Here is a 14,209-nt window from a genome sequence, read left to right on the forward strand (position 1 = left end):
TCAGTTTCATCTCTTTTCATTGAAAAGGAGAGGGTCATAAGTAGTTTCAAGGCATGGATTTTTATTTCTGCTTCACAGCGTGGCATATCCATAGCCAATTCAACTATAAAATAACATCAAATTCTCAATTAAGCATTTATCAACTCTAATATAAAACCTTTGTGGTAATTAACTCTTCTTAAATATTGTGGGAATTAATGTTTGCATTTCAGGTAGGAAAACTCCAAGTTCCTAGTTATTCCAGTGTGGAACCTGAAAAACGCTCGAAAGAAACGCTGTCTGTAGACGCAACTATTAACATCAGAAGTACACGTAACACCACTGTTGTACCAGAATTACCTCTTCCCTCTCTCTTCTCTCCCAGGTGTGCAAACAGGATCTCTCCATCTCTCCCAAAGCCTCAGCCTTCTGAGGGAGGGGGGTCTCTGGGGGGTGTTTGCTCCCAGCATTTGTTTCTTTTCTTATTTTTAGGTGTATTAGAATTGCTCTTTATTTATGTGACACCCACAATTATGTGGGAACCACCAGGGCCCCTCTGGCTTCCACTACAAAGCATCCCCTTCTTGAGATTCCATCTGACCCCTGCAGAAATTTGCCTCGGTCTGCAGGCAACAGCTGGGTGCACCAGGGACAGCGGGTTCCTTTCTTTTCTGGTCTAAAGACGGGGATTCTTCACCTCAGTACTGGAAACGGTCCCGAGAGGCACAAAGCAGGAGGCAGACGTGCCCGCTAGCAGACAGGAACAGCAGCTGCAGAGAACTGAGCAAACAGTCCATTCCAATAACTCATCCTTCTCCACCATCCATTTTATCCTTCATTACCCTCGGCTGTAGTGGATTTGCCTTTTTTCAGTCTCAGTTCTCCAGCTTTCCAGCTGTGCTACAGAAAACAGAGTCAGGCCACCACCACTGGTCCCCAGGCAAACACTCGAGGGTCAGTGACCAGCTCCTTTTGTCCGCCGTGAAAGCCAAATCCATGGCCTCACCTTGGCTGTAGTGTCTTTTGGTTTCAGGAGGGAAATAAAAGTCTCATTCGGATGTGGGTGGTTTTTTTTTTTTTTTTAAAGGCAACTCCAGCAACATTTGCTTCCTGGATGTGCAAAAGCCAGTTCTCTAAGGAACGGCCGGGCTCTGCTTCGGGGCTGTCCAAGCCCGACAACTCTCGGGACAAACCGCAGGCCGTTTCCTGGGGCACAAGGGCAAGGCGCAGAAGGACACGCTCGCTCGTCCGCCATCGCTGGCTGCTCTTACAGAACGCGCACCGAAACCAAACACCGGCCCGGAGGACGCGCCCACCCGGGCCTCAGCCCCGGGCCCGGCCGCGGCCCCGTCGCGTCCCGGCGGCGCTCAGAGCCCCTGCCCGGCGGGGCTGAGCATCTCCTGCAGCACCAGGTGCAGCAGGTGGTTCTGCTCGGCGCTGAGCAGCGGCCAGAGCTCGGCCTGCAGCGCCTTCAGCGCCTCCGCGTCCTTCTCCTGGCAGGCCAGCACGGCCGACTGCAGCAGCAGGAACAGCTCCCCCGGCAGGTAGCTGGCCGCCGCCGGCAGCCCCCCGCCCGCCCCCACGCCGCCGCCGCCCCCGGGCCCCGCCGCCGCGCCGCCCTCCGCCGCCTCCCAGCAGTACTGCTCCAGCGTGCGGGCGTGCTCGGGCAGCAGCTTGGCGGGCGGCGGCTGCAGCAGCAGCAGCAGCAGCACCCGCGACACCTCGCAGCGCCACAGCACCTCCACGAAGGCGCCGCCGCCGCCCGCCGCGCCCCCGCCGCCCAGCGCCGCCCCGGCCAGCGCCTGCGCCCGCGTCAGCGCCGCCAGCGCCCCGGCGTAGTCGCGGCCCAGCAGCAGGCAGGAGGCGCGCTCGGCCAGGCAGCGCAGCGCCTCCAGGGGCAGCCGCGCCGCCGCCAGCAGCTCGGCCGCCCGCTGCAGGGCCGCGGCGGCGCGGGCGGGCCGGCCCGTGTCGCGCAGCGCCGCCGCCAGCTCCAGGCAGAGCCCGGCCGCCAGCGCCGGCTGCCCCCGCTCCAGGTGCAGGCGGGCGGCGAAGGCGCCGCAGCTCTGCGCCGCCGCCACGTGCTCGCCGAAGCCGCCGCGCAGCCCCAGCCGCTGCCGCAGGTCCCGCTCCTGCCGCAGGAAGAGCCGCGCCGCCTCGGCCAGGGCGGCCGCCTCGGCGGGCCCGTGGAACAGGCTCTGGGCGCAGCGCGCCACGGCCAGCTGGCACCAGGCGGCGTAGGGCAGGCTCTCCTGGGCGCGCAGCTCCCGCGCCAGCGCCGCGAACTGCTCCGCCGCCTCCGCCACGTTCGGCTTCCGCAGGAACCGCCGCCGCAGCTTGGCCGACACCAGCCGGTACCGCGACAGGAAGTCCCCGTCCCCGCCGAGCCCCGGCCCGGGGCCGCCCGCCCCGCCGGGGCCGGAGCCGGAGCCGCCCGACGCCGACAGCATCGCGCGCCGCCCGCCCGCCACGGGCCCGCTTCCGCCTCGCCCGGCGACGGCCAATCGGCGTCACGCGGACAGGGGGCGAGGATGTCGCAGACCGAGGCTCCGCCCACTGGGGGCGTGGTCTTGCGCCGCGGCCCCGCCCCGTCCCCAGCCCGGCGGAGATGCCGAGAGGCGGCGGGGCCGGGGGGGGGATGCGGGCGGTGGGTGGCAGCCGGCAGCAGCCGGTGAACAGGGAGCGTTCACCCGCCCGGCAGCAGTGAGGGAGCCCCTGGGCTAAGGGATGTGCGGGGGTGTTGTCCCAAACCGGAGTCGTTTACCCGGTGTGCAACATGCCAGTGTCCGCACAGAGCAGAGGCAGGAGTTTTAGGTGAGTCCAAAGGGTGAGTCCTCTCTCTGAGACAGAGAAACACCTGGAGGAGAGCGCTCCTGGGCTTCCGAAAGAGATAAACCACATCGGACTCGGGAAATCCCCAGCACTGAAGATATTTGGTGCCAGAGACAGTACGTGGGAGAGGGAAGTACCATGCGTGCTTGCCGGCTTCTTGCTTTTCTCTGAGCATCTGCCTACAGCACTGCTGGAGGCGAGGTCCTGGGCTGGGCAGGCCCATGCTCTGGCTGAGAGGGGCTGTTCTTACACTCCTGTATGTATGAGCACATATACCAAATTGCACCCACACCATGAGCTGAGGTGACGTGGCCAGGGAGGCCTGTGGGGTTCTCTGCAGCCAGACTTCCCTCCTGTTCTCCCCAGTCCTTCATATAATATCGGCCAGGCCTGGTGGGAGGTGGCACTGAGCCTTCGGCTTGTCCCAAACAAGCTCAGAGCAGCCACGCAGTTGCTGTGACACGGGCGCTTTCCTACCTGTGTCCCATCAGCACACCCACAGAAGCTTAGTCCCAAAGGACAGCGTGGGTGTCAATGCCAGAAACTGAAATTCAAGTTCAGTACTTCTCATTGATGCTCAGAGTTCAATTCGTATAATAAAAAAACCCAACAAATGGAATTATGAGAAAAGGTCACTCTGACCTATGCTCTTACCTCACAAAAGGTACTGTAAAGCTGGGAAGTGAAACTGAAGTGTGATCAATAACGCAGATCATCCCTCTGTGCCCTTCAGAATGAGTAACAAATTCCCCAAGCGAGTGATGATGCTGCGGCACCACAACGCTCACAAAGCCCCATCTCACAGCAGCCGCGCAGACCACAAGCTGTCAGCGTCTCGCTGTGCTGCAAGACAGCCCGTGAGCTGTGGGTCCCCATGTGCTTCCTGTGCTTGAAGCCAAGCACGGGCAGTAACCACCCGTCCCCAGGATTAAAGAGTTTATTCTTGCTCCCGGTCGCAGCAGACCCCTCTGCTCTGGGATGGGCTGCACAGCCGGACTGGTGCCATCCCAGTGGTACCAGCTGGTCTAATAGGAGATGGCCCTCTCTGCAAGCCCGGCCCTACTACCCTCCTTTACACCCTTGTAGCTCCCACCCAGCGTGGCGGGAACCAGGAGCTCACTCCTCCCGGCTCTGTCCCTGGGCCCTTTCGGAAGCCAGGTCACTGCATAAGGGCTGGGCAGGAACACGGGGGATGTGAGTGTGGCAGTGCACTTATCCATATGGATACGTTTGAAAGTGGCAGACACCAGCCAGCTGATGCTGGAAAAATGCACTTTCAAACTTCCTGGGCTTTCTCAGTTTACAGTTACTTCTCTGCCTATGGCTGGCAGCTCTGCTTAGATTTATCTTTCCTAATTACTCAGCAAGGGCTGGAGGTGAAGCTGATGCAGCACGAGATGCTGGAACAAGCCAGAGAAATCTGGGGTTTGGCAGCCCTCCGACTTCCATTCTTCAGGCTTAAAGATTTCCACAGCTGGAATAAATGCTCCTCCCTTACTCATCTCCTACACTGGCCCTGCAGAGAAGCCATGGTTTCTCCCTGGAGGGAAGCAGCCCCCTGAGGTCACCCGGGGCTGGGATGCTGTCGAGGCACGGGATGTCTGAGGAGCACAGCCAAGGTGTTTCATGTGCACCTGCTGGTAAAGCACCCTGTGGATCTGGACTTCATTCCTGTTTCCCAGAGCCACTAAGTTGGTATATGACAGTGCCTTTTGGTGGAACAGAAGATGGAAGGTGACCCAGCCCACCCCCAGGTCTGGGTTAGGCTTCAGGGTCAAGCCTTAGGCTGCCGATACTAGGAAGGCAGCCCCTGGGCTCGGGGAGTCCTGCTGAGAGGAGGCAGGTGAGCAGCGGGTTTGCTGCCCTGGGAAGTGGCATTGCGGCCGGAGAGTGGCTGGCGCTGACACAAGCCCCGGCAACGCGGCACCTGCGCAGGGGTTTCCTGTGCGAGTCCCCAACGAGGGGTAAGAGCACAGGCAGGTACAGGCAGGGGTTTCTCTCCAGCCCACCTGAACAGTGACTTGACCTATTTTCGAGGGGTCTGAATGCAGCTGGACCTAACACCTCTCGAAGGAAGACAAGGGTGGGAAGCAGGAGGATAGGATGTAGACACCTCTTTTCCCCAAGGGGCTCAGACCTCCGTAGCCCCCACAAGCTGCCTGGCAGCCCCCAAGCTCTGGTCACAGCAGGGATTTCTGGTGCCAAGAGCTCTGGACTGCCCGTGCTGCTGACAGACGTTTCTCACTGCTGACACTCCGATGTGCACAGCCGGAGGACTGACTTGCTCCTTGGGACCTGCCTCATTTACTGCCCTTTGGGGCTTGCGCTGGAATGTGAGTCGCAGATGAAGAGATCCTGAGTTCAGTTCTATTTGGGGGCATGAGGACCTGCTTGGGAAGCTGGAGACAGTTGTATTTGTGGGAAGAGGGGCTGCAGCATTTGCTGTGAGACTGGGAGGATTTTGGGCTCGACCCTGAGCTCTGCCCAGACACCTCGGCTGTTGGTGCCTCCCCTTCTCCAGGTGTACAGCAGTGCTGACAGCACAGAGGGTGCTGCCCCGTCTTTGGTCAGGACAGCTGTGTACAGCTCCATTTGCTCTCTCAGCCCGGGCCAGACCCTGCTGCAGCAGCTGGCGGAGAGCAGCATGCGAAAGGATTTCTCCTTTCCACTGCCATTACCTGCCTGTTCCTCCCCTGCATCTGTGTGGGCGCACTTCACACTGCTCTGCGAGCTAAATCCGGTAACGTGGAAACAGTTTGCGGAACGATCTGCTCTACGCACATAGCTGTTGTGTTTTTGGTGTCTGGGATGAGGGCTGGGGGACAAGCCACCTCTCCCCTCTCTGTGCAATTCCCATGCGGAGGAGCTGCCCGGCAGCTCTGGTCTGTCTCCATGAGACAGCAGCCCCAGTTAGACGCTTGGTGGAGACAATGCCCTACCATTTGGGCAGGGATGAAGCCAGTGCAGGATCAGGCCAGGGGTCTCCAAGAAAGTGGATGCTTCAAGGACTTCCAGCTGAATCACTTCCCCGCTCAGCGTGAGCAAAAGCTTGGAGAACTCCCCTCCTTCTGCCAGCGTGGACCCACGCCCGCAGCCTCAGCACCGTGGGGTAGCTGTGAGTGGTGGCACACCACCATGCCCCATCTCCCTGTGGCTGAGCTCTCCTGTAAGGGCCTGGCATCCCCCGGGGTCCCTGAGGACAGCGGATGATGCTTTCACGAGGCATATCGGGTTCAGCTTGGGGATTGACCTATGCTGGTGCAAATGAGCCAGGTTGGAGACAGCAGCACCCTGGGCTGGACCACCGGTCTCCATATCGGCTCATTTGCAGGAGCTGCCGCCGTGGCCAGTGCTTGCTTGGGGAAGTGGGTGCATGGGGTGCGTTGAAGAGCCTGCATCAGGACAAACCCCTGCAAAATGCACCCCCTCTCCAGGGCCAGAAGGGAAAAACCCACCAAGCCCACATGGGAGGAGCAGGGAAACCGTGGAGGATGTTTGTCACGGTGAGATCTGTCGTCACCAACAAAGGGCTTATAGGGGCACCGGCAAGAGAAGGAACCACTGTCACAGCGGGGAAAGAGCAGAGGAGAGGTGCTGAGAGAGGTAGGTGACTCTGGGGTGGCTTTTCTTCTTGCTATGAGTCATTGGGGTGTTTTTGTCATGAGGGTGAGCGTTGGGGGAGAAGAGGGCCCAGGGTTACTGTGGCCAGATAACTCAGGTTGGGGCTATGGCTGGTGGGAAAAGCTGGGCTGGGGCTGGGTGGGGAGAACAGTGGGCTCAGCAGAAGGAGCCCAGGACAGGCAGGGACACCTGCCACACAACGAGCTCAAGCATGGCTGGAGTCGCCACAGGCACGGGGACTGTGGCACAGCTGTGCCCACTCAGGCAGACCGTCACAACCGTGCAGGCACACACAACGTGTGCCAGGTGCCCAGCGGCATCACCCCGGTGCAGCAAGCCAGAAGTGGGAATTTGAGGTATTCAACACATGCTGTTTTTAAAGCACCGTGTGTCACAAGCAGCAAATCCAGCTACCTCTGCTGCCTCCGTCCTAAACCACTCGAGGCTGCAGATGTATGAAGGGAGCAGAGTAATCTGTTAAACAAGTTGTGGCAGGTAGGAAGGAAGTTGGAGGTTTTTGCGGCTTTGGGTAACTCGACGTCATGGAAAGCAGGAAGGGGAGTGAAGGGTGAGGGGCTGGAAAGAGCCAGGTCTCCCATCCCTGCCCCAGGGAAACAGGAGCTCATGGGCATGTGAAGTGCTTCTGGGGTCAGTTCCCAGCAGGACCGGGCAGAGCCGGGCCACCACAGCTGCCATGCCTCCATCCCCGATGTGGGCTCGCTCCCTGCCTTCCCTCGCTGGCGGAGGAGCCCTGTGGCCTTGCACCACTGATGGAAAAGCGACTGTGGGTAAAGGCATGAGAAGAGGGCTGAGACCGAAGCCATGCAGGCACACGCACACACACAGCACCGAAGTCGGAGCTCCAGCCTGGCCACCGGGACCAGCAGCGCGAGTGCACCCCCTGCACCGTCACTGCTGGCCGAGAGCTGCAGCCCTGTCCCACTGCCCTGCACCTTGCAAATGCCGGGATCACCGGGCGAGACGGGACAGGCATGAGAGAGAGCTGGGTGAGAGGGAAGAGTCCGGTGGAGGGGGCCTTGTTTCTGAGGCGAGCCCGGGTATCTGGCGTGAGAGCAGCAGAACGGTGGTGAAGGAACAGCTGGGCGTGGGTTTGATTTCCCAGCCTCAGAGGGGACAGTAGGGAGCTCTGACAGACCTCAGCAGCGTCCCTCAACAACGCCAAGATCCCCACACGCATCATGCTGTGTGTGGTCTGAATTCATGTTTACTCTACCCATTTGGTTGACCATGTACAATCAAAAATGTGTTTTTCCCCTGCTTGAGGAACCTCAGATTTTGCTATTTAGTAGGGTGTGCTTACCTAGCACCCAGCAGCCAACTTCTACTACTCCAGTCTCGCATCCCACCTTAGCAGAGAGTAGCACAGAACACCACAAGAGAAGCCAGGGGCAAAGCCAGTTATGCACCTGGGACAGCAGAGGGCCGCCGGCCACCCGGACCAGCCTATGGCAGGAGCATGGTGGCCTGTTTTGTCACCAGTGTTGAATGGGCAGATTCTCCGTGGAGGTTTCCCTGCAGGCCTGAACCCCACGAGACAGAAGGCAGTGCCAAAAGGCCAGCATATGAGCCTGGCAGACTCATGCTCCCAAGTCCCCTGTCCGGTTCTCCATGTGCTACGCAAGATGGTGGCCTTCACTTAACAGTTTGCGGGACTGCAAAGTTGTGTTTGCAGTGACCTGGGACACCAGGGAACCACAGAGGCACTGCAGGGGTCCTCAGTACCTACAGGTGACGGTGCCTGTATGGAGCCAGCTCATGCAGATCTCCGTTCCAACACCTCCTGCATTTTTCTTTCCAGATCCGTGGCTCTAATGATGGACTCTCCAAGCACCCCCTTTCCTGCCAGCCAGCTCACAGAGCACAGACTCAGCAATTCCTGCTATGAGATCCGAGACGAGTTCCTCTCTGTGACGCTGCCTGTCATGTACTCCCTCATCTTCATCATCGGGCTGCTCAGCAACACCCTGGCGCTCTGGGTGTTCGTGTGCGGCACGCAGCGCAGGACCTCCATCACCGTGTACATGAGGAACCTGGCGCTCTCTGACCTGCTGCTCTCCCTCTGCCTGCCCTTCCGCATCGCCTTTCAGAGCAAGAGCGAGCCTCTGGTCTTCTGCAACATCATTGGGGCCTTCTTCTACCTCAACATGTATGTCAGCATCACTTTCCTCAGCCTGATCAGCCTCGACCGCTACCTGAAGATCATCCAGCCCCTGCAGAAATTTAGGATTCACACTGTGTCATGTAGCACCGTGGCCTCTGGGGTGGTTTGGTTTGTGCACACAGCGTTCATGCTGCCTTTCTTTTTTGAGACAAGAGGAAAAGAGCACTGTGACCACAAATGCTTCCATTTCAGGAGCAAAAGCACCACAGCAGCGGCTTTTAACATGGTCGCAGTAGCCACTTTCTTCATCCTGCTGCTGCTCTTCCTCTACTTCTACAGCAAGATATTTGCCAAACTCCACAAAGTCTCTTCAGTGAAAGCTCAGCAGCTGAACAAGAGGACCAGCACGAGAGCCATCGCCAAGACCTTCATAGTCCTGATCATCTTCATTGTATGCTTCACCCCCTATCACATTGTCCGCGTTCCTTACATCCTTGCGCAAGTGGGGACCATTTCTAGTCTGCCCTGGAAGCAGGGTCTCCACCTGGCTAATGAGCTTGTGCTCTGCATCTCAGCCCTCAACAGCTGCCTTGACCCAGTCATCTTCTTCTTCTTGTCCAGCAGCTTCCGGAGGGCTGTGCTCTGCACCATCCGGGGCAGGCTGAAGAGAGCTCTCCTAAGGCACCAGGGTGGGCTGAGCCACAGCAGGTCTGTGACAGAGATATAGGATTTCCAGTGGGGACAAGGTCTCAGGCATGGGACCTTCTCATCACGGATTTGCTCTGACTGCTTGTATTTACCAGACGAGTCTTGCTGGGAAGATGGAGAAAGAAACTGGAACCCCTTCACGTTTCTTCCACTGACATCACCAGGGCTAGAGCTTCCTTGGTGGGGTAAGTGAAGAGGAAAGGAAAACCGGCACCTTACCTTTTCTTGCCCCAGCTGTGCTGACACAGCTGAAGAATGTATTTCCCAGGAAGAATGAAGGCTGGAAGCACCAAAGGAGAAAGAGCCTTGGCCTAGGTCTCCACCGAGCCAGGGGAAGGGCAAGGACAGAGCCCAGGGCTGAGACAGGCTCCTGCAATGGGAGGAAGAGGAGTGATGGCAAGAATGGGAATCCGCTGTGAATGTTTTCTAAGTGCCACATCGTCTCCACACCAGAGAAAGCAGGAAAAGGGAAGGGGAGATGATGAATGCAGAAGCATTGGGAAAAGAAGAGGGAAACACCCATCAGAGCATTACTTGGAGAGTGGACAATGATAACTTTTCCTCTCCTGTTACCACAGTCTTTGTAACTCCAGGTCAGCCTCACTTTTCTGTGTATTCAGACAGCTTCGGGCTTCCTTTAGGAATTCTCCTTTGCTCATTTCACTGCCATGTTCACCCAGGACCAGCAGCTTTGCCTGCCCATTGCACAGCACTTGTTTGGCGCTTGGACCGTGCCAAGAACATCCAGCAAGGGATCCGACGGCCAAAGGGAATGCACCACAGAAGTGCCTAGCAAGATTTTCTGCCTTTTTTATGCTTTGGTGTCCATTCTCTTCCTGCAGAAGAGAACATTTCCCTGCTTGTACTTTTGCTGTTTCATATGTTCATCTGTTTGCTTGTTTCAGAAGACTGCAGACTCGGAGACACAGACTGAGCCACTCACACATCAGGCAAACACAGTAATGAGGGGAAGGAGGATTTTCGTTCAGTCTGTGAACTGTTCTAGTAACTGCTGAGCTCAAACACTTGAATAATACTTGGGAGAACAAAATGTTACGTTAAAGACTAAATCCTCTGATCTTTACGGTTAAGGTCTGACTAACCCCACTGTAGCTCTGTTGAAAAATCAGAGGACAAGACTCCCTGTGCTCTTTCATCTCTGCTATTAAAAACATTAAAAGCAGGAGTGAGATATTTTTCTCTTTAAGGTGGGGGCGGGGGGGGTGAACACCAAAAGCCAAGGTCTTCCTGTGGAAAGCTGCAAATAAAGGTCATAAAACAGTTCTCATTTTCCAACTAACGAGTCAAAACAGAAACAGCATGTGGTTCAGAAGCCTCAGCATCGCAACACCAGAGTACGTGCGCCCTATACAGCTTGTGGGAAGTCAAGATTAAAGTGGAGTCCCTCGGCACCTCCCTGCCCGTACAGTAGCACAGAGGCCAGAAATCCTCACGTCCCCACACACGGCCAGCACCCTGCACCTGGCCATGCAGGACACACAGCACCGGTGCCCGTTCCCCTTTTGGGGGAAACAAGGGGGATGATGCTGCAGGTGAGAGGAGATGGGACCCCAAGTGCGGGGGGGGCGGCAGGTAGGAGGAAGCAGGAGGCCGCAGGGAAGCGGAGGCGGCCCCGGGCGATAGAAGAAGCCGCAAGGCGAAGGGGCTGACGCTCAGCACCGAGAGGCAGGTGCCCCAGTGAAGGCAGCTCCTGCTGCCGCCCCCCGACCCGAGGGAGACGGGCCGGGCCAGCCCCTTCCAGGAGCCAGGGGCACCTCCGAGTTCGGCCCCCCGCAGCCCGGCACGTCCCGGGTGACAGAGCTGGGCGCCGGCCCTGCGGCCCCGGGCGGTGTCTCTAGGGGGCGTGGGGCGGCCGGGGCCCGCCGAAGGGACGGACGGCCGAGGGGGAACGGGGACCGGGCGCGTGGGAGCCGCCGCCACCGCCACCGGGCCGGCAGCACCGCCCTGACCACGCCCATGGCATGACCACGCCCATGGCATGACCACGCCCACTATCAGGCCACGCTCATTGGTCAGTCGCGCCCACGATCAGCACCGCGTCTTCAGGTCAGCGCCCCGTTCAACTCCGCCGTCCACGTGACGCCGGCGCGGGCGCCGATTGGCCGTCGCCAGGCGAGGCGGAAGCGGGCCCGTGGCGGGCGGGCGGCGCGCGATGCTGTCGGCGTCGGGCGGCTCCGGCTCCGGCCCCGGCGGGGCGGGCGGCCCCGGGCCGGGGCTCGGCGGGGACGGGGACTTCCTGTCGCGGTACCGGCTGGTGTCGGCCAAGCTGCGGCGGCGGTTCCTGCGGAAGCCGAACGTGGCGGAGGCGGCGGAGCAGTTCGCGGCGCTGGCGCGGGAGCTGCGCGCCCAGGAGAGCCTGCCCTACGCCGCCTGGTGCCAGCTGGCCGTGGCGCGCTGCGCCCAGAGCCTGTTCCACGGGCCCGCCGAGGCGGCCGCCCTGGCCGAGGCGGCGCGGCTCTTCCTGCGGCAGGAGCGGGACCTGCGGCAGCGGCTGGGGCTGCGCGGCGGCTTCGGCGAGCACGTGGCGGCGGCGCAGAGCTGCGGCGCCTTCGCCGCCCGCCTGCACCTGGAGCGGGGGCAGCCGGCGCTGGCGGCCGGGCTCTGCCTGGAGCTGGCGGCGGCGCTGCGCGACACGGGCCGGCCCGCCCGCGCCGCCGCGGCCCTGCAGCGGGCGGCCGAGCTGCTGGCGGCGGCGCGGCTGCCCCTGGAGGCGCTGCGCTGCCTGGCCGAGCGCGCCTCCTGCCTGCTGCTGGGCCGCGACTACGCCGGGGCGCTGGCGGCGCTGACGCGGGCGCAGGCGCTGGCCGGGGCGGCGCTGGGCGGCGGGGGCGCGGCGGGCGGCGGCGGCGCCTTCGTGGAGGTGCTGTGGCGCTGCGAGGTGTCGCGGGTGCTGCTGCTGCTGCTGCTGCAGCCGCCGCCCGCCAAGCTGCTGCCCGAGCACGCCCGCACGCTGGAGCAGTACTGCTGGGAGGCGGCGGAGGGCGGCGCGGCGGCGGGGCCCGGGGGCGGCGGCGGCGTGGGGGCGGGCGGGGGGCTGCCGGCGGCGGCCAGCTACCTGCCGGGGGAGCTGTTCCTGCTGCTGCAGTCGGCCGTGCTGGCCTGCCAGGAGAAGGACGCGGAGGCGCTGAAGGCGCTGCAGGCCGAGCTCTGGCCGCTGCTCAGCGCCGAGCAGAACCACCTGCTGCACCTGGTGCTGCAGGAGATGCTCAGCCCCGCCGGGCAGGGGCTCTGAGCGCCGCCGGGACGCGACGGGGCCGCGGCCGGGCCCGGGGCTGAGGCCCGGGTGGGCGCGTCCTCCGGGCCGGTGTTTGGTTTCGGTGCGCGTTCTGTAAGAGCAGCCAGCGATGGCGGACGAGCGAGCGTGTCCTTCTGCGCCTTGCCCTTGTGCCCCAGGAAACGGCCTGCGGTTTGTCCCGAGAGTTGTCGGGCTTGGACAGCCCCGAAGCAGAGCCCGGCCGTTCCTTAGAGAACTGGCTTTTGCACATCCAGGAAGCAAATGTTGCTGGAGTTGCCTTTAAAAAAAAAAAAACCACCCACATCCAAATGAGACTTTTATTTCCCTCCTGAAACCAAAAGACACTACAGCCAAGGTGAGGCCATGGATTTGGCTTTCACGGCGGACAAAAGGAGCTGGTCACTGACCCTCGAGTGTTTGCCTGGGGACCAGTGGTGGTGGCCTGACTCTGTTTTCTGTAGCACAGCTGGAAAGCTGGAGAACTGAGACTGAAAAAAGGCAAATCCACTACAGCCGAGGGTAATGAAGGATAAAATGGATGGTGGAGAAGGATGAGTTATTGGAATGGACTGTTTGCTCAGTTCTCTGCAGCTGCTGTTCCTGTCTGCTAGCGGGCACGTCTGCCTCCTGCTTTGTGCCTCTCGGGACCGTTTCCAGTACTGAGGTGAAGAATCCCCGTCTTTAGACCAGAAAAGAAAGGAACCCGCTGTCCCTGGTGCACCCAGCTGTTGCCTGCAGACCGAGGCAAATTTCTGCAGGGGTCAGATGGAATCTCAAGAAGAGGATGCTTTGTAGTGGAAGCCAGAGGGGCCCTGGTGGTTCCCACATAATTGTGGGTGTCACATAAATAAAGAGCAATTCTAATACACCTAGAAATAAAAAAAGAAACAAATGCTGGGAGCAAACACCCCCCAGAGACCCCCCTCCCTCAGAAGGCTGAGGCTTTGGGAGAGATGGAGAGATCCTGTTTGCACACCTGGGAGAGAAGAGAGAGGGAAGAGGTAATTCTGGTACAACAGTGGTGTTACGTGTACTTCTGATGTTACTAGCTGGTTCTAGAGGCAGTGATTTTTTTCAAATGCTTTTCCAGTGTTTGTTTTTCAAATGTTTTTCAGGTTCCACACTGGAATAACTAGGAACTTGGAGTTTTCCTACCGGAAATGCAAACACTCGTTTCCATAATATTTAAGAGTTAATTACTACAAAGCTTCATTTTGTCTAGATAAAATTAAGAGTTGATAAATGCTCATTTCAGAACGTGATAGTGTTTTATAGTTGAGTTGGCTACGGACGTGCCACACTGTGAAGCAAAAATAAAAATCCATGCCTTGAAACTACTTATGACCCTCTCCTTTTCAATGAAAAGAGATGAAACTGGTGCTAGAATACTATGTGGTGGTTATAAAAAAAGAAAAAAGTGACTCTTAACTAGAGGCTGGAGCGATGGCTGTGTGGTTAATCCCCGGACAAGGGCTGTCTCTGAGATGCCCGGGTTATCTGCAGCCAGAATCCTTAAAAGCTGCCCGCAGATAATTATTGGTCGGTGTCGAGAACCTTCTTCGGTGCACCAGGTCTAATTGCAATTAGCGCCGGCGCGCCCTGTCTGCCCGCGGGACCTCGGGAGCGCTGCGGGGTCGGTGTTGGGGGGGTGTCCCGGCGGCGGTAGGGCCGCTCTGCGGGACACGGCGCTTCTG

The 14,209-nt window shown here is 59.4% G+C and overlaps 3 protein-coding genes across 3 annotated transcripts; 2 read left to right on the top strand and 1 right to left on the bottom strand.

The window, feature by feature from the left end:
- Positions 1 to 40: 40 nt before the first annotated feature.
- Positions 41 to 2,455, bottom strand: LOC128915288 (40-kDa huntingtin-associated protein-like). The gene has a single exon (XM_054215447.1). The coding sequence runs from the start codon at positions 2,424 to 2,426 to the stop codon at positions 1,347 to 1,349; it is 1,080 nt and encodes a 359-aa protein (XP_054071422.1). The 5' UTR covers positions 2,427 to 2,455; the 3' UTR covers positions 41 to 1,346.
- A 3,614-nt stretch (positions 2,456 to 6,069) lies between these two features.
- LOC128914897 (probable G-protein coupled receptor 34) lies at positions 6,070 to 10,426 on the top strand. The gene is made up of 2 exons (XM_054214588.1): positions 6,070 to 6,411; positions 8,249 to 10,426. Exon 2 carries the CDS (start codon positions 8,262 to 8,264, stop codon positions 9,276 to 9,278), a length of 1,017 nt encoding a protein of 338 aa, XP_054070563.1. The 5' UTR covers positions 6,070 to 6,411; positions 8,249 to 8,261; the 3' UTR covers positions 9,279 to 10,426.
- An 862-nt stretch (positions 10,427 to 11,288) lies between these two features.
- On the top strand, positions 11,289 to 13,852 carry LOC128915345 (40-kDa huntingtin-associated protein-like). The gene is made up of 2 exons (XM_054215598.1): positions 11,289 to 13,516; positions 13,631 to 13,852. Exon 1 carries the CDS (start codon positions 11,433 to 11,435, stop codon positions 12,510 to 12,512), a length of 1,080 nt encoding a protein of 359 aa, XP_054071573.1. The 5' UTR covers positions 11,289 to 11,432; the 3' UTR covers positions 12,513 to 13,516; positions 13,631 to 13,852.
- The last annotated feature ends 357 nt before the right edge of the window (positions 13,853 to 14,209 follow it).

The sequence above is a fragment of the Rissa tridactyla genome, chromosome 9 (assembly GCF_028500815.1).
Source record: "Rissa tridactyla isolate bRisTri1 chromosome 9, bRisTri1.patW.cur.20221130, whole genome shotgun sequence".
Lineage (NCBI taxonomy): Eukaryota > Metazoa > Chordata > Aves > Charadriiformes > Laridae > Rissa > Rissa tridactyla.

Excerpts from the sequence above, each read along its gene's own strand:
- LOC128915288 (XM_054215447.1), bottom strand. The coding sequence starts at position 2,426 with ATGCTGTCGGCGTCGGGCGGCTCCGGCTCCGGCCCCGGCGGGGCGGGC.
- LOC128914897 (XM_054214588.1), top strand. The coding sequence starts at position 8,262 with ATGATGGACTCTCCAAGCACCCCCTTTCCTGCCAGCCAGCTCACAGAG.
- LOC128915345 (XM_054215598.1), top strand. The coding sequence starts at position 11,433 with ATGCTGTCGGCGTCGGGCGGCTCCGGCTCCGGCCCCGGCGGGGCGGGC.